This window comes from Lampetra planeri, chromosome 4 (genome assembly GCF_965212315.1).
Source record: "Lampetra planeri chromosome 4, kcLamPlan1.2.h2, whole genome shotgun sequence".
Lineage (NCBI taxonomy): Eukaryota > Metazoa > Chordata > Hyperoartia > Petromyzontiformes > Petromyzontidae > Lampetra > Lampetra planeri.
Genome location: NC_136110.1, coordinates 28,453,071 through 28,476,955, shown reverse-complemented (window position 1 = coordinate 28,476,955; position 23,885 = coordinate 28,453,071). Strand labels below are relative to the sequence as shown.

Sequence of the window (23,885 nt, the reverse complement as noted above, 5' to 3'; positions counted from 1 at the left end):
ATTGATTTATTAATTTTGCGACCAGACATGCGATGCGTGGTCCGACCGCTGTGCTCCGATATTCGTTCGGCAGATGGAACGATTTATGCGAAGTTGAGAAATTACCCTGGTGTCTGTGTTCTGCCTGTGTGTGTGGGTACGTGCGTAGAGTGGCGTGTACCGCGTATGGGGAGCGGTTAGCGCGCTGCACTAGGAACCCGGTGATCCGAGTTCGATTCCTGCTCACGGCCAACACCCGTGACGATTATCTGAACCGGTCCCAGGCTTCCTTTCGGTCGACTCAGCCGCAAATGAGTACCTGGTGTGGTGTGTAAACATCGCTGCCAGGGAGACAAAGGCATCCGGGCGTGGTGCTGTCCACCCACCCCCTCGTGTGCCGTGCCGGCCTTCATAGGTGCTGCTCGCTGTCCCAACAGTCTGTTAAGGCTACACGGGGCGGGGGAACTTTGTCTTTGTTTGGCAGAGTCGCGTGTACTGCCTGGCCCGGCGAAGCCGCCCGCTCGGGAGGCCGTGTGCGCAGGGGAGGCAGCGCACGACGGGGTCACGGGCTTCATCGGCAAGCTCTGGGAAGGGGTCAAGAGGCTCACCCTGCAGGTTAGTAGCACATCCTGCTTCTGCATTGAACACAGTGAGGTGAGTCTCACCCCGCATTACGTACACACACACACACCGTGCATTGAGCTTCAGCACGGCGATATGGGACTCACCTGCAGTTAATGCGCCCTGCATTTCACTTCGTTTGTATGTTGAACTTCTTTCGCAGCGTACGTAGCCGGCCGTGCTCATCCGAGGTGTCTCGCACTGCATTGTGCTTAAGCCCAGTAACGTGGAACTTTTACAATGTACGCTTATAAAGAAATAGCAGCGTTAACGTTATTACTTTCTATTATTGTGTCAGTTCGTTGGCATTCTTAGATGAACTTCAGTTTTCCACAATGGAGAATACAAATATGTGTATGGAGATCATGAAAGTAGCCCAGTGTTCCTCTGAGAGGACAAAAAGCAACTTCTCCCCACTGTCTCATTAACAATTACAATTGCTTAGCAATTACCATTGTGGGGTCCGTTGTTATTACATTTTTGATTCACAGCGTAGGATATTCTGGCATACGCACTCCTATTTCTGTCAAAGATTGCCTCATTGAAACTCATGAGTACCGGATATTGTCCTTTTTTTGGGGAGCGCATGGAGAATCGTCCGATATTCAAATAAACCAATTATTGTTGCTTTCGTTATATCGTTTGCAGATGTAGAATGTCCCCACGGCGTTCCGTAGCAATCTAAGGCCACCGGGGTCAGCGTAGTGGACAAGAGTAGCCCAACGCTGTCGACAAAGTCATATTCCCCCTTCTCAAAGGGCCCAACGTTGCTTTTGGGCCAAGGCGTAATTCTGGCTGCTTGGTTCTCCTGCCGAGCCAGAGCGACGTTGAGCGACTGAATGCCCCAAGCGACGGCGCTTCAAGCCGCACGGAGCAACAACAAAAAAAAACCCTCCACGATGGTCTTGTTGACACTGAGCAAATGGCTTCGAGCTCCATGGAATTGTTGTTCCTTTCCTTTCATATTATTAATTCGATTTTTTTTTAGTTGCTTCATATTTAAGCGTTATTAAAAACGACGCGTCACAACAGGACGAGGCGAACGTTCCAAGAAGGCCTCCAAATTTCTGCTCGCCGTGTTGTTTTTGGGGAGTGTAGCGATATGTTTTACATGACTTATTGGACAAAATAATCACTGTTTGTTCAGCGTGATGCACATTAACGCAACGCTAACACGTACAGCTGCGCCAGCCCCTCCCCCTCGTGCCTCAACCGCACGGCGATGCCGAATCGCAAAGTGGAATATCTCCACTTTGCTTCGACTGCGTTTATTTATTTAAAATAAACATTTAAACATTCATGCGTTTCGTGTTGGCACCAGATATTAAACATTTTACTGCAGGGACCCCCCCCCCCCCCTAACAGGAAAAAAATAACAATCTCGCAATGTACAAACTCACATGACGTTCAATAATCCCGTAGCATAAGGAACGTATAAATATCTCCGCACGTCAAGTTCCATCGTCATTTGAAACCGTAAGGTTATTGCAAAGGATAATTCGGTCAAGCCAAATCAATACACGCATGTCCTTTATTCATCGAAGAAAGCCTCGCTTAGGATGAAACCTATTTTGCAATATGGTCCTAGTTAGGATATTTGGCCAGTTCCTCTTTAATGACGGAGGAAACCGGAGTGCCTGGAGAAAACCCACCATGCATACCACGGGATAACACTTCAATGTATGTGCATGTGGGTCATGAACCCACTTGCTCCACTGCATTGCCCTTGGCCAGCTCCCAACCCAGCGAGTTTGCGAGTTTCAGGGCGGGTGATTAAATGTATGAAAACACAAAAACACCCATTTGTCATTAACACTGCCTTACAGGAGAAATATATTTTTTTGAGCTAGCATTTCAGGAAATGACCCACGTTCTGCAATCGCCTGCAATGTGAGCATACTGTATATTTTACTGCTTTACACGTCACAGCCTTTTTGTCAATCCACTGCTGAATGAGTACCTCCCCACGCGATATGGATCATGGCAGTTGTTTGACCGTACTTTACCGCGCTGTTGCTCAGGACGGTTTGATAAAGGCATCGGCGCGTCGGAGCATAGACGTACGGTACAACGGATGTTGCTTCCGCTGCCCTCTGCTGCCCATAGGGTAGCCCCGCAACCTATAGCAACCTGTTATGCATGCTAGTTATCTATTCGACCACTATTCAGGCTCACCCCCCCCCCCATTCCTAGCTTCCGAAATCCGACTCGATTAGACCAGACGCTTAATTTGTGGTCGTAGACTCTTCAGCATTCAACACTGCACGTGGTGTTCTGCTGTTGTCTGTTTGCGCTCGAGGGAAATAAAAGTTTTGGCTTGGGCCATGGTACGTGCGCGACATCTGCCATAAACTATTGTTCAACAATTTTTTTTTTATTTGACCAGGTAAAGCCCACTGAGCTATATCGTTCTGGCTATCACAAATGATAGCTCAACGAGAAGTGGCTTATCATTTGGAAATTTGTATCGGGCAAAAAAAATCTGAACACACATTTTCTAAACGTGAAGGGAAAAACCAGAGGACCCGGAGAACAATCCACGCGACCACGGGGAGAGAGGGAGAGACACGCAAACTACAAATATACAACAGGCATCGTCAGGGTCGTGATCGAACCCACGACCTCCTGCATACCAGGGGAGGGAGTTAACATCTCGCCACCGCGGCGCTGCAGGTGGACCTGGAGGCGTGGTGTGTCACGGTGCCCAGCGACCACCTGTCAGTATCATCGGCGCCAGGGCCCAACGCCATCCCCGGCGCGGTGCGGGAGTGGTTCCTGGGTCCCCGCACGATGCCCGGCACCCTGGTGGTGTGCCTGCCGCGTGGACGCGCCATCAGCGCCGGCCACAAGCACACGGCGGTGCTGCAAGAGATCCCCTTCGACGCCTTGCGCCCAATTCACCAGGAAGGTGAGAGTTGTCTGGTGGTGGCGTGTTGTGTTTATAGATTCGACGCGGCATTAAATGTGAGTACCCCGTGCGGTGTAGTTGTGTCATAAACATCAACACCGGTGGAGATAAAGGATGCGCAGGTGTAGTGAAGGCTGCGTCGCCCTTGCTTGTCGGTGGTGGAGTGGTGGTGGGGCAGTAGTTAGCGCGGTGCGCTATCAATCCGGCAGCCTCCGTTCCATTCTTGGTCAAGCCTAATGTTCGTGGCGAGTGATATCTGAACTTATCTTGGGCCTTGTCTAGATTGTCGTATCCTTAAAATAATAAGTATCCGGTCCGGTATGAAAAAAACATCATCACTGGGAAAACAAAGGTGGCTGGGCGTGGTGCTGGCCACATTACTCTGTCATAGATTATCTCAGCTAAAACGTGCTCACTATAACAGCAAGTCTGTAAGCCTAAAGAATGGATATCTGTGTATAGATCTGCATGTTTGTGTGTATGCGTGTCTGTGCGTGAAGTTTTCTGGGGAGCTGTTAGCGCACTCTGCTGGGGCGCGGGTGACCTGCGATAATTTCCTGGCCATGCGCGTCAGCGGGAATCGGAATCTTGACGTCGACTATTTTGCCGCGCGGTTTGTTACCGTCAGAAATTAGTAGGCCGAGGCAGCCACTTGGCTCTGCTGGCAGCAACTACTGCCTTCTACGCTGTACCGGCATGAATAGGCGCTCGCTAACAGCGCCAGCTTCTATGCGGCTCGAATAGGAACCTTTTTGCAACGATGCTGGAAACAGGACACACCCTTCCAGCAGCACAGCAACGTTCCTCCCGAAAGTAAAAAAAAAACACCCGGCACCTAAATTCCTATGTTCTTTGTGGGTGGCCTGTGTTGACAGTATAAACTCGGGTTCTCTTTTGTCTTCATTACAACACACTGCTGTGTAAATACAAAATACACTGTTTGAGGAACTGGCGTCAAAGAAGCTGTCACCAGATGCCTCCTCGCGTGCCCACCTGCTTTAGTCGCAGCATCGTGCTTTGCCGGTGCGTGACCTGTTTTAAAAATGATTCATAATCGAGGAAAACGAATTGTACCATGTTGTATGAAATTCACGCACAGGGCAAATATTTTATTGTGAAAATAATAAAGAGTGAAATTGAAAGGTATTTTTTGTGGCAGAGAGTGCGGTGTATGTTTTATACTTTGGAGCCTACTGCCTGTATGTAATTAGCATTGTTGAATGGATATTTCTGTAAAAAATGGCAAATGACTTTGATGTTTAAGCGATCATTTGTTCAAGAAATTGTTCGTGGCTCAGAGCGAAAGATGTGCTTTTTTATTCTGCTTTGTCTTCGGCATGAACTTCCCAGAGACTTTGAAATAAAATATTAATTTACAAATATGACCCCAAAAAAAGGAACATTTTTGCGAGCAGATGTTGTAGCTCGTAAGGATGTAAGATGATGATCTTGTTCCTAGAAATTCTACTATATTTATTTTTTAGCGACTTAAACGCGTTCACGTGAAAGAAAAAAACAAGAGCACATTTTTTTTTTCTTCCTCCAAACAAATTACTCACACCCCACAATTATAAGTATCACTTGGTAACTACTTTTAAAGGGCATAAATCATTGTCAAGACAGCCGCAATTGCAGTGAGTCCCTGAATAATACTTCGCAGGTGGAGAACTTCCGCAACGGTGTTAGATTGCTGGTGGCAATTCCCAGAGCATCGGCTAACCACCTTGGAGCTCCGTGTTCACGTGTTCCTGCACACACAGCTGTGTCACGCAGTCACATGGCAGTAAGAATGATACGCTCTTAGAATACCAATGCGCTTCAATTGTTTTCTCCCCCCCCCCCTTTAACCCACACCCCCCCCCCCTTCCCACCCGCTGCCCCCACTCTGGGTTAACATGCGGGCTAATTAGAAACATGGGAGCATGCTTAATCATAGTCAATGCTCCGAATCCAAGCCAGGGGTGGTCACCAGAGAGGATCAGACCCTTTTTTTTTAAGGGAAAGGAAACACGTTCGCAACATCTCCCAACGCGGGCCGACTCGGCCAATTGTTTTGCCAGAGACAGATAGCAGTGGGGCAAAGTTCAAATTAATTCTTGTGCGTGTTGCTCCTGACCTGGGAAACGTGAGCACCTTGCTTGGCACGGCGTCACGGTGCCACCCGATTGGTGCTTTTTCCCTGTCAATTTGATTGGTTCCCCCCCCATAGTTTAGACCGCTTGGCTCCTCGCACGCTGGCACAGTGCGCTATGAAATCAGGCAAGAAAAATTGCTTGAAACATTTCTCCGCGCACACTTAATTTGGAGCCAGAGAGAGAGAGAGAGAGGAATTAATCTTTTCGTTTGTGACAACAATGGAATATAACCCAAACGGTTTCCCTTCTGGGTGATTTTTTTTTTTACACTTGGCCCGGTTGTTATTTGTTTGCAGTGTTCATGCTTCACGTGTCACGCTCCTTTTGAATGCTGGCAAAAGTCATAGCTTTTAAGCGTCAAAGAAGTTGTATATCTGGCCAAAAGGTCAAGCTGCTTTGGTGCATTTTTTAATTCACGATTATTAACGACGGCATTTTCAAGTGGTGATTAGATAATTTCCATATAGAAAAGGCATCGTGTTCTGCTGATCACTTTTGAGTTTTGTCCAAGACTACAAGTGACACTCCAGTGTAATAACAATACTGTAATTATAATGATGATGTAGCGATTTGTTCTGTTAATATGCATCTCTTAAAACCATAAAACCAGCACATGTCAAAACTTCGTGTAACCACAAACACTTATTATCAAAATATTATTTTAACAAAAACCCAAATGTAGTTATATAATTCCACGCACAAGTTTGGGACACAATTCGTTCCGTGCCCTGTCGGAGTGAGTGAGTACACGAAACCAGATCATTCACATAGCCCCAGAGAAAAATCACGCGTTTATTTCTAAACCATGTTTCCGTCCATGCCCCTGCTCATTAATCATTGTCACAATCTATCCACTGCTAGATGAAAATATCCCCAAGCCGTGGCCAACTCTTACGGTCCTGCAACGTGGCGTTCCGCCGAGGACTTGCGCACGAGCTGATTTCACCACCACACCTGCTTAGTGGATGTCAGCTAGGGGTGTCCTCCTTCCTCTGGCTATCACTCAGGCGTTAGTCTTCTTGGTTCTTTCGCTAAAGTCACGTAGAAGGGAAGTAATAAAATAATAAAAATAAAACACAATAAAAAAATGCTCACGACGTTTCGGCCACAACGCAAGCAGCCGTCCCTTCTACGTGACTTTACCGAAAGAACCAAGAAGATGAATCCCTGCAGTCACGAAAGCTTTAAATCGAAATTTCAGGCGTTAGTCTCGACCACCAGCTATCGTTCCTTCGAGTGGCGTGTCCTGCCTGCCAAGCTGACTTGCCTTTCCTAACACTCAACCTGATGCCTCGCTACCTTCCGTCTGTCGTCGAATTGCGGTGTCACCTCTTCCCGCCTCTCAATGTAATTCCAAGCGTACATGGCTCCATGCTTCTTTCTTGGTTGCACTTTCCAGCCTTTTTGTTCCTTGTTTGTTGTTGTCGTTGTCCGCGTTTCTCCTCCGTGCGTCATAGCAGGATATTTTCACTGATTAAAACACCTCTTCTTTCGCAATATCGTTTTTTGTTGGCTTTCGTCAAAAAGTTCAGCTTTTCCTAAAGTGCTCTGATCCGCTCTCATTCGCCTGTTCACTTCACCCTTTATATCCCTGCCGCCTTCGTTACCCTTTCTCAGTACGCATGTTCTGATGTGTTTTCCAGTCGTGTCCCTCCGCAAGATATCTGTTTGCTGAGCTCACTTTTTGTACGTTGCCTCTCGATTGTGCATGTTTATGATCCACACGTCGTAGTGGCAACGTGCACTTGAATAACAGAAACACGTTAACTTAGCAATCAGTGACAGTCAAAGGAGGCAACTTGCCCGAGAGGGACATACACCACTTTGGCAAGATGTTAACTACCTCACCTGGTACACAGGAGGTCGCGGGTACGACCCTGACCCTGACGTCTGCTGCTGTATATTTGGAGTTTGCGTGTCTCTCTCCCCTTGGTCATGTGGGGTTTTCTGCGGGGTCCCCCGGTTTTTCCGTCCACATTCAAAGTCAACGCGCGTTTAGAGTACTTGGCAGCTGTTAATGTCCACACGATAAGCCACTTCGTTGAGCGATCATTTGTGGCCAGGTCGCTTCTGCTAAAGAGCTACATAGCTCAGTGGGCCTTACCTGGTAAAATAAAAATAGTTAATAAAAAAAATCAGCTCGTATGCAGATGCTCGACGGATTGCCACATCGTGGCAATGCGAGAGATGACCACGACTTGGGGGGGTGGATGTTTTTTTCTAGCAGTGGATAGAACACGGCTGACGGTAACAGCGATGGCTATCTCATCGAGTCGCCTGACCCTCTCCCCCCTGTCGCTGTGTGGCGCGCAGGCAACGCCTTCCCGTGGACGGTGAGCCTGAGCGACGTGAGCGCCTACACGCTGCTCGCCGGGCCCCACGCCGCTCTGTCGCTGCTGGAGCCGGCGGGCTGCACGTCCACGCTGGCCGTCACCTCTGACAAGCAGCCGGGCGATGCGCAGGGCCAGGCCTACGTGGTGTGCCTCCACGTGGATCTGCTGCCCGTGGAAGTCCGAGCCTGCAGCGCGCAGGTCGGGTCTCATTCGTGCGTCTGTGTGTGTGCGTGTGAGAGAGCTTCCTAATGGCACTTGCCCCAGCAGTCTGTTAAAAGGCGATACGGGAGGTCTTGTGTGAGAGTGTGCGGAGCAGTAGTAGTTCAGCGGTTAGCGAGCTGCGCTACGAACCGTGGCGACCCGAGTTCTAATATCTGAATTGGTCCTGGGCCTCCCCTAGGTCGACTCAGCCTCAAATGAGTACCTGGTGCGGTGCGTAAACATCATCGCCACTTGGGAGACGAAGGCGGCCGGACGTGGTGCTGGCTACCCACCGCCTCGTGTGCCGTGCCGGCCTTCATAGGTGCTGCCCCCTAACAGCACTTGCCCCTCCAGTCTGTTAAGGGTCTACGGAAATATTTGTGTGAGCGTGTCTGCGTGCGCTTGTGGTGGCACAGTGGTTCAGTGAACTTGTCGACTTGAATTTGACTCCGAGCCTCAGGCTGGTTCGAGTGGCAGGTAGTATCTGAACTTGTTTTGGGCCTCCTTTAGGTTGACTCGGCCTTCAATGACTATGTGGGGTGGTGCGGTAACATTAGCATTGGGGAGATCAAGTGTGTGGCGCTGGCCACACAACCTCTCATGCGCATTGCCCGGTTTTTGTAACTGCTATTGACTTCCCTCAGAGCGGTACACATTTTATCGGCCCGAGAGCAATGGGAGAGTTGAGACCCAACTGTAATTTGAACATTCATCTTGTAATACACAAATAAGTACTGTACTGGGTGTATGATGCGAGATTAGTTTTACACAAGTTGAGTATAAATAATGTTCAGCAATTGAGCAGTTTAATAGCATTGTAAAGAAGTCTAAATATTCCAAGCCACGGTCTAGATCAACGACTCGAAAAACAAGATTTAAATTATATTAGTTTTCATAAAACTGATCCAAAACACCAATACATATGGAAATAATATTGGGGAAACAACTATTTGCCTTATTACACATGCAACTTGAATGTCAGACTGGTTTGTAAACCAGGCCGTCTTCACAGTGGCTGTTTTACAATTTATCGCTAAATGTCTGGCTCGCCACACCATCATTTGTCATGTCAGCTGCTTTGAAACGTCGGTCATTCTGTAAAAAAAACATTCCATGTAATTTTTTTGTTGGCCACTTTATTTCCGGAACACCGTCTCACTACACTCCGACCGTGTCCGTCCGGTCACGAGCTGCGTTGGCTTCCGTTTGGCTTCCAGTTGCCGAACGGATACGTCAGAAGGTCGCACTCATCACGCACAAAGTGCTTGGCACAATTGAACCACAAAACCTCGCTGATTTTGTCAAGGAGCATAAACCATCACGCGGACTCCGGTCATCGTCACAGCGGCTTTTGGCTAACCATCGTACAAGGACGGTCACCACATCGCGCGCTTTCAGATGCACTTCTGCGGCCATCTGGAACGCTCTTCCTTATGAAATTCTGAAGCGACTGGAGCCATGCACTTTTAAATCTAGATTGAAGGCTCATTTCTTTAGAACTGCTTTTTGTGCGCAGATCGTTGACCTTCCGTCGCACCTTGGCTACGTACGGTGCGAAAGAAGTTCAGCATGCACGCGTTCGCTTGATAGATTGTCCCGTTGCACCCCGTGGTGCGCTCACCCTCCACTCGCCAGCTCACTCCCCTTTGGATGTCGCCGCCTCGTGCCGGGGAAGCGTTGGTGATACGTTCGTCACACATGTAGGGAGAGAACCACCCATGTTGAAGTACATGATGAATGCCTGCTAAGCCGTTTAAAACGTGGCCTACTTAATTTTCACAACGCATGCCAGCGCAGAACATGCCTCCTAACTCTTTTGCGCATAGTTTCCTATGATGTGCTTTGCGTTTCACTTTGCACCATATTAAAACGGTAAGCTTTTAGAATTTGTTAATAATTCCGGGGACATTAAACTCTCATGCAGGTTGTATTATAATACTGACTTGTGTGGGTTTTTTTTTCTTCCTGACATTTTTGTAAGTGCAATAAAAAATATTGGAATTTGGCCGCTGTGTTTAAAACCTGCATTTGGCCGCAATTTTAAAAGGGCTCAGGAGACTGGATTTTAGGTCGGGGGAAGGTTAAATGTGGCATGAATTGTAAATGAAATTGCACCAACCCTCAGTCAGACTTGTTGGCACTAAACAGCTCGCATTTTTTCCCCCAAACTTGCATCTACAAAACATTTTTTTCTTAAACACACAACTACCGCGTTCGCGTTTTGGAATGGAACGCAAGTTGCAGTGTGAACGTGATAAATGGAGGTTAAATGACTAACTTCTGCGTCGCATTTCAGAATGCTACCGGGACTTCTAAAAAACGATGTTACAGACTTTAAAGCCCTCTCCCCCCACCCCCTTTTTTCAATCCACTGCTGGATCAAGGCCCCCCGATGCTGTGTCGGTCTTCGGGATTGTTGGACCATACTTCACCTTGCTGTTTGGTGTGGGTTGGTGAAAGGGGTATCGATGACCCAGGATCGGTTCAGCTGTCACTCGCCACTGATGTTAGACGTGGCTATAAACCCGAACCCAGGTCGCCAGGCGCATCGAGCAGTGCACTAACCCACTGTTCCACCGCTCACCAAAAAATATATTACTATTAAAATCAGCGATTCGCAACAGCCCATTATGAATTGGTTTTAACACATATTTTTTTTACGTATATACAAGTACAGGTTGATCCATGCACAGCTAATGACCTCCTTCTCAGTAGGTTTTTCCCGACAGGTTTGTGAGAGCAAAAGCACCACATCAATACAATTAGGAGAGTTCATATATTTGACAATTAAATGGAGATTTGCCTCGAGGTGTCTAGAAGTTTTGGTATGAAGTGGGCTATCTCTAAAACAATTGCAATACAGTTTAACTTCGTGTTGTGGCGCTTCCCACTGTGATGTACGTATGCACGTATGTTGAACTCCTGTGCGCCGTACGTAGCCAACGTTGCTATTTCGGAGGTGCGATCGACGTTTTGTCAAAACCCGCCGCTCGTCCGCTTTGCGAACGCGAACGCGGTTCTGTCCCACAGCTGCGGCTCCTGTGGGAGCTGAGCGACCTCATGGGGAGGACGGCGCTCCGGCTGCAGCGGAGGGAGGCGGTGCTGCTTCGGCGCAGCTCCGTGTCGCCCGACGTGGCCGCCACACAGCTGGCGCCGGGCTCGCCAATCCGCAGCAGCGTCAGCAACGCGCAGGGCGACGCCAGCTCGTGCAGCCCCTCGGCGGACGTCTGCACGACCACCGAGGTGAAAGCGGCCGTTGTCGTCGTCGTCGTCGTCGTCATCAAATACAGATGTTGAACTTGATAATTGGTTTTTTACCCTTCTATCTGGCAACAAAACTGACACCTTTTTTTACGAGGAGTCATGTTTGCATAGACCACAATACCTGCAGCCATAAGCACTGTCCTTGAAGTTGATTGGTCCACACCCGAGACAACTTTCCTTAGAGCCTAGTCTCACATGGTGTTGGACCAGATGACGCCAAAAGGCGCACAACTCAAAGACAATTCACCACAACTCAAAGACAAATCAACTTCAAGGACAGTGCTTATATTATCAGAGTTGTGTTTTTTGTTTGCATTATGGCTGCAGGTATTGTGGTCTATGCAAACATGACTCCTCGTAAAAAAAGGTGTCAGTTTTGTTGCCAGATAGAAGGGTAAAAAAACAATTATCATATTTTTTACTGGCAAATGAGGTTCCAATGGTGGAGATGTTGAACTTCTTTCGCACTGTACTAGCCAACCGTGCTGTTTGGAGGTGTGTGGGAAGGACAACAAACTAAATTGAAAAGCGGTTAATGTTGCGAAAGAAGTTCGACGTACACACATACAAACAGAAAACCCGTAGGTGCCCACTGCACATTTCGTGATTTCTTTCCACTTTCCTCTGCCTTGTGCCAATATGCTCAAGTATTGCCACATCTTTCTGGCACCAATCTCTTACGTCGTCACCAAGTCTCTTTCCAGTTCCTTCCATTTTTTTCCCCGAACAACAAACACACTTTTGATTTCCCTGTTGTTGTCCATCATACATGTGTGTCCAAATAGTGCCCAGTTTCCTTCTCAAATGTTCGATTCATACCTCGGCCATTTTTCCCCCACAGCTTATGAGATAACGTGAAGACGCTGAATCATATGAAATAGACTTGGACTATTTAGTTTCGCACATGCCGTTCAAAACGTAATGGGCTTTCAGTTTAGAACTCTTAATTAGTTTCTACGAAGCGTAATGTAATTGATTTAAATTAGAAAATGTGTTGTCACACGTAATCTTATAAACACGAAAGTGCACCGAGACCACCAATGCGATTTGGACCGAGGTAATTTAATTTTTGGAAGTTCAAAGTCTCAGCTACTTTCTTTGTTGGTAGAATGCCCGCAAATTGCACTTTCTCAAGCAATTTGCCGGTAACTCGGTTAGCTTATTTAAATAGAGCATCAGAATCACCGGAATTGCATTAACACTCGTGTAAGGGCTTTCCTGTCACTGTCTGGCTCTGAATTTGACTACACTCACAGCAGCCGTGCCATCATAGATGAAGCGACATTTGCAACACATTTAGAGCATATCTATCAGAGTTTAGGCAATGGACTTTTGTACATAGGAACATTCCTTTAGATTTGAAGCTTTCGTGACTGCAAGGATTCATATTCTTGGGTTGTTTCGGTAAAGTCACGTAGGTAAAAAAAATCTAAATTAATAAAAGTAAAATAAAAAGAAAATTTTACTTTTATTTTACTTTTATTAATTTAAATTTATGAACATTCCTTTGTATGGGGTTTTTTTTTTCTTCCAAAAATATGTTCCCCCCGTTCAATCGAGCAAGGGACGGCACCCATGTCCCGTTCACAGCCCTGAGCCAAAAGTGAAAATCCCACATTCCTGTGGCAAGGCCGAGTCTTTCCATAGAACAACAATCGTGACATCCCCCCCCCCCCCGCCGCCGCCCCCACCAAAGTGGTACCTCGTTTGATCGATCCCGGGCGGATGAAGAGCTGAATTGACCTCCGACCTTAATTTTGACTTGCAACATTCCGATGGCATGCAACGGCGCTCTAATCTTGCGCCACGCGGCCAGATTTGTTTTGCCACACAGAGCCGTAAATCAACGCGCTTTGTTGCATTACGTCACGTGGGAACGTACAGCCCTTAGTCACACTCCTGCTGGATAGAGGCCTCCCTATGGTGTTTCGACTACAGCGGGTTGGTTGCTTGTTCTCACTTCGTCATCACATTGGTGAGTGCAGGGACACATTGAGGCTTCACTCGCCACCGATGTTGGCCAAGGCAATGGAATCAAACGCAGGTTCCCGGGCTCCTAGCACCCTGCGTTGACTGCTGCGCCACCGCTCCCCTGGTCATCATGTGATGGCCTCCTAAACTAAAAGTGAGGATGTCGACCCCTCTGAAGTTCTAGATGTGAAGCTTTCGTGACTGCAAGGATTCATACTCTTAGGTTTTTTTCGGTAAAGTCACGTAGGAAAAAAATAACAATAAAAATAATAATAGAAATAAAATAATAAATCACGACGTTTCGGAGGCAACACAAGTCTCCATCATCAGGTCGGACCGTCACAGCTAAATTTGCTTGATACAGTAAATTTACTTGATACAGTAAATTTAGCTGTGACGGTCCCACCTGATGATGGAGACTTGTGTTGCCTCCGAAACGTGATTTATTTTATTTCTATTATTATTTCTATTATTTGTTTTATTTTTCTTACCTACGTGACTTTACCGAAAAAACCTAAGAGTATGAACCCTCTGAAGTTGGCTGTCAATTTAGATTTTGTTTGATTTATAAGTGTGATATTTTTTTAAATATCAAGAACGAAAGTACGTGTAGACTCTAGAATCCCTCTGCCGAGCATCGCTTTTTTGTCTCCGTACCCATTTCGGGAAATAGCCCTCGTGCGCCAGGGTTCTGACTTCAGTGTGTGATCACCAAATGTGTGATTGTAAAAAGCTGCTTTGCATTTGATTGGGCAACGTAGCCACAGCTGCTTGAGGTAAAGAGTGTTGTCAGTGTTTCCTTAATCATGGAGGATCAATGTTAAACACATGATTCCAAAAGCCGGTGGTCAGCCAAAGTTTGGCTCCATATCTCCAACAAATTAAAGTCAGCAATATTTTTTTGGTTTGTATTAAACCTAAAACATATCATTTTTTTCAAATGTATGACTTCACCGTTTATCAGAATGTGTAGTTGTCAAATTGAAACATTGAATTTATTTTTTCACGATAAATTGTTGGCTTTTGGGTCTCGGTAAAGACTACCAACGATGCTGGCCATGAACCGAAAACAAAAATATTTTAGCTCATGTACACAGCTGACAGGCGGGAAGGAATCCGACTTGTATAGGGCCCTGTATCGTTATTCAACTTGATAGCGCTTAATTCTAGTATATAAGGTCGCGTCCCCTAGAGCTCTCTTCACTCGATACAGGAATTTTGCTGTGATGGTTCCACCTGAAGATGGAAGCTTGTGTTGCCTCCAAAACGTCGTGATTTAATTTATTTGTTTTCTTTTTTAACCTACGTGACTTTACCGAAACAACCAAAGAGTATTGATAGCGCTTACCAGAGGTCGCAAACGGGTTTTGATTCCTTACCCGTACCCGGCCGCACCAGGGTCGCAAACGGTTATCCGTACCCTACCCGTACCCGGACGGGTACGGGTAGGGTACAGGTATCGGGTACCTGATTGCGACCTCTGGGATGAAGCCATGTTGCAGGCGCGGGTGGGTTGATTCTAGGAACTTGAATTGTGAGAAGAGACAAGACGTTGGGAAATGAGTGACAAACAGTTACTCACCAGTGACTCACGGTCTACCTGTACCCGTACCCGGCCGCACCAGGGTCGCAAACGGGTACCCGTACCCGGTCGGGTACGGGTAGCCGGGTATCGGGTAGGGTACGGGTATCGGGTACCCGGTTGCGACCTCTGGCGCTTACCGTCCTTCATTGGTGGCAACGCCGAGCGTTGCGAGTGTTGTTTATGATTGTGTACTCACAAATTTGCATTGCTGCCAAGTGAGTCGACCGCACAAACCGCATGACCCAGGCTCGCATGTCAGCCCCCTCGCGATGGCTCGGCGCTTCAGCGCTTGGGGCTGGTGATGTCACGCTGGATTTGTCCAAGGGGGCTGTGCTCGGGCAAGCGTGTCTTGCATGCGAGGTTAACTCCCATTGCGAAAAAAAAAACTTGTTTCCCATGCGCCGCACACTTTGTTGTGATCAGACCATGGTTGCCAAACGTGCGGTCGCCCCCCTCCCCTCCCTCCGCTCTCGTTAACTGCTGTCAAGTCATCCAAGCTGGGGACGTTTACGGATCAAGGTTTTTTCTTCCCCAGCGACTTTAGCGCACACCTTGTCCGCCCTCCCCCCCCACCCTGCTTAGAGCCCCCCGGGAGTTTGCACATTGGGGGTGAGAGAGTGACCATTCCCCACTGTTGGGCGCTTCTAGAAACAGATAAGCATCTTATTCATATTCTTAGGTTTTTTCGGTAAACTCACGTAGGTAAAAAATTTAAATTTAAATTACCTACGTGACTTTACCGAAAAAACCTAAGAATATGAATCCTTGCAGTCACGAAAGCTTCAAATCTAGATAAGCAACTAACAAGCCAAGTGCGTGTGTTGTCAACTTTTTTTTGGTATTTGTAATGTCTATGGTTAACTATTTAATAATTTAAAAAAACAAGTTCCCACGAAATATTGAACCCTCCCCCACCCTTTCCTACCCACGATTCGATGAAATGTTTTGACGATTAAGGAATGTAATTTGATGCATTATAATTTGATTCGGTATAATTGAGCCTTTTCTGTTTTTGTCTCATTTGTTACCGCCTCGTCTGTAATGTTCATCGCGTCGTTCTGTCTTTGAAGTTTAATTCGTTCCCTTGGCCGAATTGTAACATGAGGTTAAACGAAATTTACCCTGAGATTATCATTAACCTAAATCAGAAATAATATAGTCTTGTGTGCACGGTCCAGTGCTTGTATCGCAGTTTATGAATCGATTTAAACGATGAATAGATGCTTCCTTGCATGCCTTATAATATACTATGTACGAATCTTTTCATCATGACCAGATTCCAAAAGTCCTTTCTCATAGCAAGCGTTCTCCTTTTCTGTTGACAATGGAGAGGTAACGGTGGTGTCACGATGCATCAAGTTATCAATTAATTCTTAGCCTTCCCGATTGTCAGAATCGATGCCTTTAAATGCGTATATTTTGCATTTTATCATGATGGCCTTGCGTGACTCCCTCCAGCCACCGAATACTTTTCCTTTCAACCACAAGGTAAAAAACTAAAACGGATTCTTGGATCAAATCGTCACACTGAAAATGCGGCAAATCGTTTACTCGAAAGGGTCCAGAATATTTACGCCTCCCACCTCCTTCGCTGTCCACCGTGCCTTGTTCCCCACTTCGTGAGTGACGGGCAGAAAACTAATTTCTTTTGAACTCTGTCATGCTTGAAGCAGCAGCTTTTGGCTAACCATCTAAGTAAGACGGTCACCGCATCGCACGCTTTCAGGTGCGCTTCTGCGACCGTCTGGAACGCTCTTCCTTCTCATATTAGGCAGCCATTGGAGCTATGCACTTTTAAATCAACATTGAAAACTAATTTCTTTCGAACTGCTTTTTGTATTTAGTTTGTTGTCCTTCCCCCCGCGCACCTCCGATGAGCAACGGTCGTCTACGTACGGCGCGAAAGAAGTTCAACGTACACACGTTCACACGCGCGACTGTTGCCCCGCGCAGGGCGACACCACTCAGACGGGCGAGGACGCGGCGTTTGGCGGCACAGACACGCTGGAGCAGAAGACGAGCCACATGGGCGGCAGTGGGAGCCGCGCCAGCGTGTGGCTGCAGTGCATGCTCCCCAAGCTCACCGTGCGGCTCTTTGCCAATGAGCGAGACAGCACGGACGGCTCGGCCGCCGCCGGTACAGACACCGTCCTCGCGGCACGCGCGCACGCACGCACGCACGCTTGCACCTAAGCACACGCCGGCTAACGCAACGAGGACTGAGCCGAGCCAGAAATAATACGGCGGGGAATTAATACGTTCTAAAGAGGGTTCTACGAAAATAAGCGATGCTGCTCTCCGGTGCGATGGTTAGCACACCAGGCTCGCGATGCAGGGGTCGGTCGCGGGTTCGACCTCCTGGTGCGGCCGTTGAAACAGTGGTCAAGTCTTTTACATCCTCCCCGTCTCTGTTCACCCGAAAGTGTAAGTGGGTTCACCGGAGTTCGCCGATTGGCACTCCGTGTATGTTGGGCTAAAGTTTTGGGTACTCCCATCTATTCCAAAAAGCCTTGCCAATGTGGAAGAAGAGGCCAAATACCCTCTAGAGGCACTCTCCAGAGTTCTCTCACGTTGAGGCCCCCCGCCAACAGTGGTGCAAGCAAGAACATTGCACGGCTGCACCTTTTCCTTTTGTAAAAGAACAAAAACAAAAAACAAAATGGATACCGACAATGCAAACTGAAGGCCGGTCAGAGATTTTTCCGAATATGCCTTGGATTTCCATGCAGAAGTAGTGTGTGGGCCGTAATGTGAGCGTGATGTCTGTTCGCGTCGATTGACGATTTGTAATTCCTGAATCCGCAACGAGAACGCAAACAAGGGCAGGCCTGGGACCAAGGAGCACGCTCCCCAAGCGCACCGCTTAATTGAGCGCACCAACGCAGGCATTAAATGTCATGGTGCGGCATGGCTCTGTTTAGCGAATAAGCTTACTTGAGAAAAGGAGGCCGTGCGTGTGCTGTTTTTTTCTTCCCCCTCCCCCCACCCCACCCCGCTTCGTGTATGTGTGATTGTGATTTACAACACGTGGTTCATTTGGCTTCCATAATGGAACACCACTACTGACCCTTGAGAAGGGTGTCTCAGAAAGGGCTGGGGTTTGCTAAGGCGCGGGGCGGACGGTTTAACATCCCCACGGAAGGACTGCGAGCCCCGAAATTCTGTGTCCTGTGCACAGCCCTGAGCGGGTGAGGGGACGGTGGGGTGGGGGTGTCACGTGATTGCGTTTGAATGCAGGGAGTTGTTGGGCTCCTAAGAATTGCTCGATACGTCCGGGCTCACTCTGCCCGTGCCGCTCCCAAGCTTCGACGCAAATTGAGAGTGACATCTCAGCCGTGCATCCTGGCGAAAAAATGTTTTTGAATTAGATAAATAAATTAACATTTCGCAAGCATCACCGCCGCTTTCTGAAATCCCTGTGAAGGAAATTAAAAAACGTAAAAAGCAATATTTCAATGGGAGCAAAGGAAAACAAACACAATTTGAGACATTACGCAGTCACACAAGCACGTGCATTGAATTTAGCTTCTTAATCTAAGAGGCATTTAAACAATGAAATGTACAGATTCACTCCATTGTCTCGGCAGACTCGCAACATCAATGCTTTTCACACCCGTTTGGACTTTTTATTGTTAAACAATGCTCTGTGAAATACGACGCACATTTCCGTGTCCCCGTGGTCAGCATACGAGAGAAGCCTTTGGAAAGTCGCAGGACGCAGTGAATGCCTTACGTTGACATTCACACGCAATTTTTGAAAGCAACAGAGAGTCTCCGGATTTTAAGGCCAACTTTAAAAACGCGTTTCACGCTATGGCGCTTAAAATTGTCGTACTTTGGAAGACACGTGCGGGTCGAGGCACGCAACGCTGAGCCCGTGCCTTTCGCTGGCCATCGTGCGCCGAAGGGGGTGGTGAGCTGCGTTGCTCCATGTGTAAGGGGTACGCGTTGCCCTGCCATGTGCGCGTTCACAGAGCTCTGTGTGGTTGGCGAGCTTGAGGAGCTCAGTGCCTCCGTGGACATTCAGGACATCTACACCAAGGTGAAGTGCAAGATCGGAAACTTCAACGTAGACCACTTTCGCCAAAGGTGGGTGCCGTGCCTTGAACTTAATGCTCCTCCGTGCGCTGCGTTTGTGCCGAAACTGTGGACGAACGTAGGTTAACCCTTTTCCATTCCGATGACGTACGCCCACGACGTAAGTTTTTCTTCCGTTTCCGTAAGAAAAACTTTATTGGTACCATGGCTCCCACAAGGCCATGCGGGAGGGCGTGTCGCGACAGTTCTCTGCGGTGAGTACAATGTCTCTAAATAAAATCCTAACCATTTATGAGTCCCGAGGCTCAGCGGTTAATGAGACCCACCCTGCAACTTGCAGATGTCTCTGAACGGGAAAGGGTTAATAGGGCGAGAAGTGGTGGCGCCTTGAATAGTGCACTGCGCTGAGTCTGGTGACCTAAGTTCGATTCGTGGTCACGGCTTAAGTCAGTGACGAGTGATGCTTGGGCCAGTTCTGCTCCCCCCCTTCTCTCGCCCTGTTCACCAAACTGCACTGACCATTGTGGTGAAGTGCGGTCAGACAGCTTCAGTGATCATCAGGCATGAAGAGTCCTTCATCCAGCAGTGAATTGACAAAGGCTGTCATGAATTAAAACGCGGTTTGGTGTTCTTGTCTCTGACAGTAAAACAAGATTTAATTGTTTCAGCCGACTGGCCTTCAGGAAATGTTGAGGTTTACAGAGAGATAATCTTAAATATAGTAGAGAAGATATGTGTGTTTAATTGATGCAATATTACGTACGGATGATTGACTCATTTTAAGATTTTCTCATACATGCCAGAAGTTAACATGCGGATTGTCGCACTGAATGAGTTTTCAGAATTTGCGGAAAGCCATTCAGGGGGGTCTTACAGTTGGCCAAATGTGACTCCTGAATTAAAGCTATCATCCTGAAAAGGGCTATAAATGTGAACAGACCTTACAACAACAAAATGGTCCATATTGCCATTGGCCTTTGTTGTTACTGTTCCTGATAATGCGTAAAATGTAACTTATTCAAACTTGTAAAATGGCTGACGTGTAAGTTGATCCACAGCATGTACAACAGGAAGATGTGGGTCAGAGCAGGATAGACGGTTAAACGGTGAAGTTATATTTGGTTCTGTTGCCAGAACGTTTAAATTATAATTGCAGTAATATTTAGTTGCTGCACAGTGGGCTTTCTTTCACATGGAAGGCATTCGGGTACGAAAATGTGAAATTTTACGTGAAATAATTAAGTCAGGAAAAGGAAATCGTGATAGGAATGGGATATTGATGTTTTCTTTGCTAAGCCATATGAGCTATTTTGACACATCCCCCACGTTGAATTAAAATATTTCGCGCATGGAATCAAAACAGGTAACAGAATCTACGGCCCGCTAATTCCTAAAAGAGCAAGAAATATCAAACTTCACGTATTTTTTTTTTTTTACCATTTGCATTTTTTGACACGAAACAATTAGCTTGTCATTTTAATTTCTGAAGGTTCGACGGGTGGCAAGGTAAACCCCTTGTCTTGAGAAGTTAATTGTGACCGCGGCTTGCGCCTCGCACATGCCGGGGAACCGGATCTCCCGTGCGCAACTAAAGAGGGGGCGGGTGGGGGGGGGGTGCGTCTGGATCCAGCACCCCCTTGACACCCATTACTTAACAAGCAGCGTGATTAGGAGCCTCGCGTTACATCCCAAACCCATCGGCGGGTGGGGGCGGCGGAGGCGGTAAAAAAAAAAAATCCATCCGCGGCGTTTGTCGTCAGCTGAAGCAGACGGAAAGCATTGCTCAGCGCCCGGTGCCCGAGCGCGCCCGAAGAACAATGCGGCCGCGCGGCCGTCTGAACGGCAACGGCGGAGTCTCAGCAATTCATTAAAGTCGTGTCGCTCATACGCTCGAGCGCAATTCGTATCGCCGAGAGAGACCCGAAATAAATCGCACCCGTTAGCTGGAGAGTGTAAGTTGTCAGCAGGCGTTGTGGGCAGGCAGGGTTCTTTTTTTTATCCTTTGGTTATTATAAAAAAAAAATGTATGCATCCCCCAGGAGGCTTTAATTTTTGGGGGGCAATTAACCTCGCTCTCAGGGCAAATTGGCTTCATCTCGTGACAGCTGTTCAGTCCTGGGAGTCTTGCTTTACGTTTTACTGGGCATACATTCATGTCTGGATTTCTCCCCCCAACCCCCCTCCTCCCCCCCCCATCATTATGCAAGGAGATGTGTCCAGAGTACAATTATTTGGAATAGGAACGTGCAATATTTGCGTGGAATATGTATGTATATATGTGTGTGTGTGTGTATGTAAAATAACCCCTGTATTGGAAAAAAATTCCCTTCTGCATTTCAGTAAATTCACGCGTGAATACACACGGCAACCGTACAGTTTCTTTGCTTAAACAAACTTGTTCATGCTCAAGCAGGCGAGGACACGCGCGCACACCTGCACGCGTGAAGTGTCGCGCTCGTTTAACGCGACGCTGACGACTGTCACACCCGTGCGTCGATTCCACGCGGAGAAGCTGCTGGCGGGCGCGTGACGGCCCACCTGTCCCCATACCCCGGTTGCTTGGGGTTCACTCACGGCGATGGCTTTTGCCCGTGGGGCCGCGGACGGGGTGACATTTTCGTTTTTCCAGGCCGGATGAACTGTGGAGGGAAGGACACTTTGATGGACTTCTGCTGCTATGTAAAGACAAGCCAGTGGTGAGAATGAGAAAGTGGAGCCCCCGGCAAACTGTTTCTGATTGCTTTTTATTTTCCTTTGGGGGTCTGTTTTTCCTTCCTAGTGTTTTTCTTCAGCAGCCTGCAAGGGCCGCCTATTCAGATCCGTGTGCGTGCGTGCGTTTGTACATGAATGTGCGTCTGTTCGCTGGCCTGTGTGTATGGAGGCATGCTAACGTTGTGTGCTTGGCTCGATTTCAAGAAGCACATGCCATTAATATTACAGGAAGGCCAATTAGACAGCCTAGGGAGAGGAGAGGCATAAATAATGAGGAAAAATGATTAAGGTGGCTCAGTGTAGTATTTGGAGAAAATTGCCATTTTCCTGAAGCCTTGGTCACATAATTCATGACCCATAAACCAAGAAAGTTTAAAAAAGATGAAGTCACCAGTTAATTTAAGCAGATAGTCTTTCATTTCCCATGCTATGATCATTATTAATGAGTACAGAAGACAAGTTTTGGACACACAATATACCACATGAATGCTTTAATTTTAAATAACGGATGCAAACAAATGTAAATACCGAGCTACTGATACTGAAAAGAAGGGGGGGGGAGGGTAAAAAGCATGTAAATTATATGACCAATTGTCCTATTAATATAGTAACACAACACCTACGTATGAATAATTAAACATTTCAAAGTTGAAGCCGCTGAGTCCCAGTGGTATGTTGTTTTCCTAGCTTGCGGGTGGCTTACAGGGGAGGCAAAGTTGTACTCAGTAGGGCCAAACCGCACGTGTGCTCATTTGTCCTTCCATCACCATTACTGAGCCAGGCTCCTGTTACAGAATCTGCCAAATGCGCCCCCTGCACCCACCTTCATCGCTCACAAGCCGCGCCGCTTTTAAGAGAGCCCGTTGCCGTCAGCTCCTCTGGTTTTGCGAACATCTTTGCCAGCGTCTGCCTCCCCCCCCCCCCCCCGGTGCTTTTCCGTAAAAAACCCTCACATTTCAGCCAATCTCAACGGAAATGGCTCGGGGAAAATCGTCCGGTGCTGCTTGTGATATTCCTTTTTTCTCTTGCGCTTGGCGGTGTTCGCTCCCTCGCTCGTGACGAACGTCTCCGGTTTCAGGTGTTCGCTGGGCGAGCGGCGACGCCTCGCCGTGCCCGAGCGCGATCGGCGGGCGGTGTGGTGGTGGTGGTGGGGGGGGGGGGTGATCGTAACAAAGTCCCACCGACCGTGCTGGGGGCTCTCGATCCACGCTTTGTGATTGCCGGTGATTCCATTGCTCCGAGGCTTCTCTCCTTTTGAGGGGGGTCTGTTTCTCACCTGTTCCTGTGCCTGCCCCGCCGTCTGTGTCCGTCTGTCCGTCTGTCCGTCCGTCCGTCTGTCTGTCTGTCTCTCTTACGCGTGCCGCTCAGCCTGCCCGGAGGGCCCATTTGCCTGGGTGGGCGGGGAGGGGTCATCTTGTCATGCACTGACAAGCTGAACAGACGCACTTTCCTGGTGAGGCCGCTCTCCAGGCAAGACCCCTTCAGCCACCTCTCTGCCTTCTTTCCTTCCGTAAGGGACCAAATCTGCCGCCTCTAAGCACCTTCTTGATTCGTTTCGTTGTTGTTCTTCCTCGTGGTGGCCGTGGTGGCCGTGGTGGCTTTTTCCGCATTTCATTGTTCGCATCCAATAATGAGCACGCACGGTGCGGGCAGTTTCAGCTTGATTTAGAGGGAGACAGATTCATGTTCACGCTTAACTCTCGATTATCCTTCGGAGGGGGGAGCATGGTCCGGGTTGCTGATACGATATATTTACAAGGGCAGATTTAATTACTTCAATTACTAGCTGCTCCTGACTCATTATGGGACAGTGACCCGGGAAATTTTGCCCCCTTTCTACGTAGGCAAACAATACCGGTATTTTTATTGCCTAATTTATGGACGTTTTGCGTAATCCATATTTTAGTTTTATCTTGTCCACCCTTCTCTTAATTGAATTTATCTTGGCCACCCCAATTGTCCTGGATAATCGCGAGTTATCTGTGTTCAGGTAACATTTGTAAGCAACCGAGTGTAATTTTAATTTTAGTCAATTTTTGCAACAAAAACACAATTAAGCTACTCATCTTTCATCAGACACTTAAAATGATACTGGTGAAATGCTGCTACGTATTAACAATATTACTTCCGACATCTTT

At 47.7% G+C, this 23,885-nt stretch overlaps 1 protein-coding gene across 4 annotated transcripts in view; it reads left to right on the top strand.

Moving 5' to 3' along the window:
- Nucleotides 1-23,885, top strand: part of VPS13B (vacuolar protein sorting 13 homolog B) — a 298,548-nt gene that overhangs the window by 168,018 nt on the left and 106,645 nt on the right. For 2 of the 4 annotated variants that reach the window (XM_078593678.1, XM_078593677.1), the window contains exons 22-28: nt 464-594; nt 3,274-3,508; nt 7,957-8,174; nt 11,208-11,420; nt 16,951-17,134; nt 18,972-19,086; nt 23,116-23,257. In XM_078593678.1, the coding sequence (XP_078449804.1) occupies nt 464-594; nt 3,274-3,508; nt 7,957-8,174; nt 11,208-11,420; nt 16,951-17,134; nt 18,972-19,086; nt 23,116-23,257 (1,238 nt within the window). Of the gene's footprint in view, nt 1-463; nt 595-3,273; nt 3,509-7,956; nt 8,175-11,207; nt 11,421-16,950; nt 17,135-18,971; nt 19,087-21,664; nt 21,732-23,115; nt 23,258-23,885 lie in introns of all 4 variants that reach the window. The other 2 variants (XM_078593679.1, XM_078593680.1) reach the window with 2 other exon arrangements.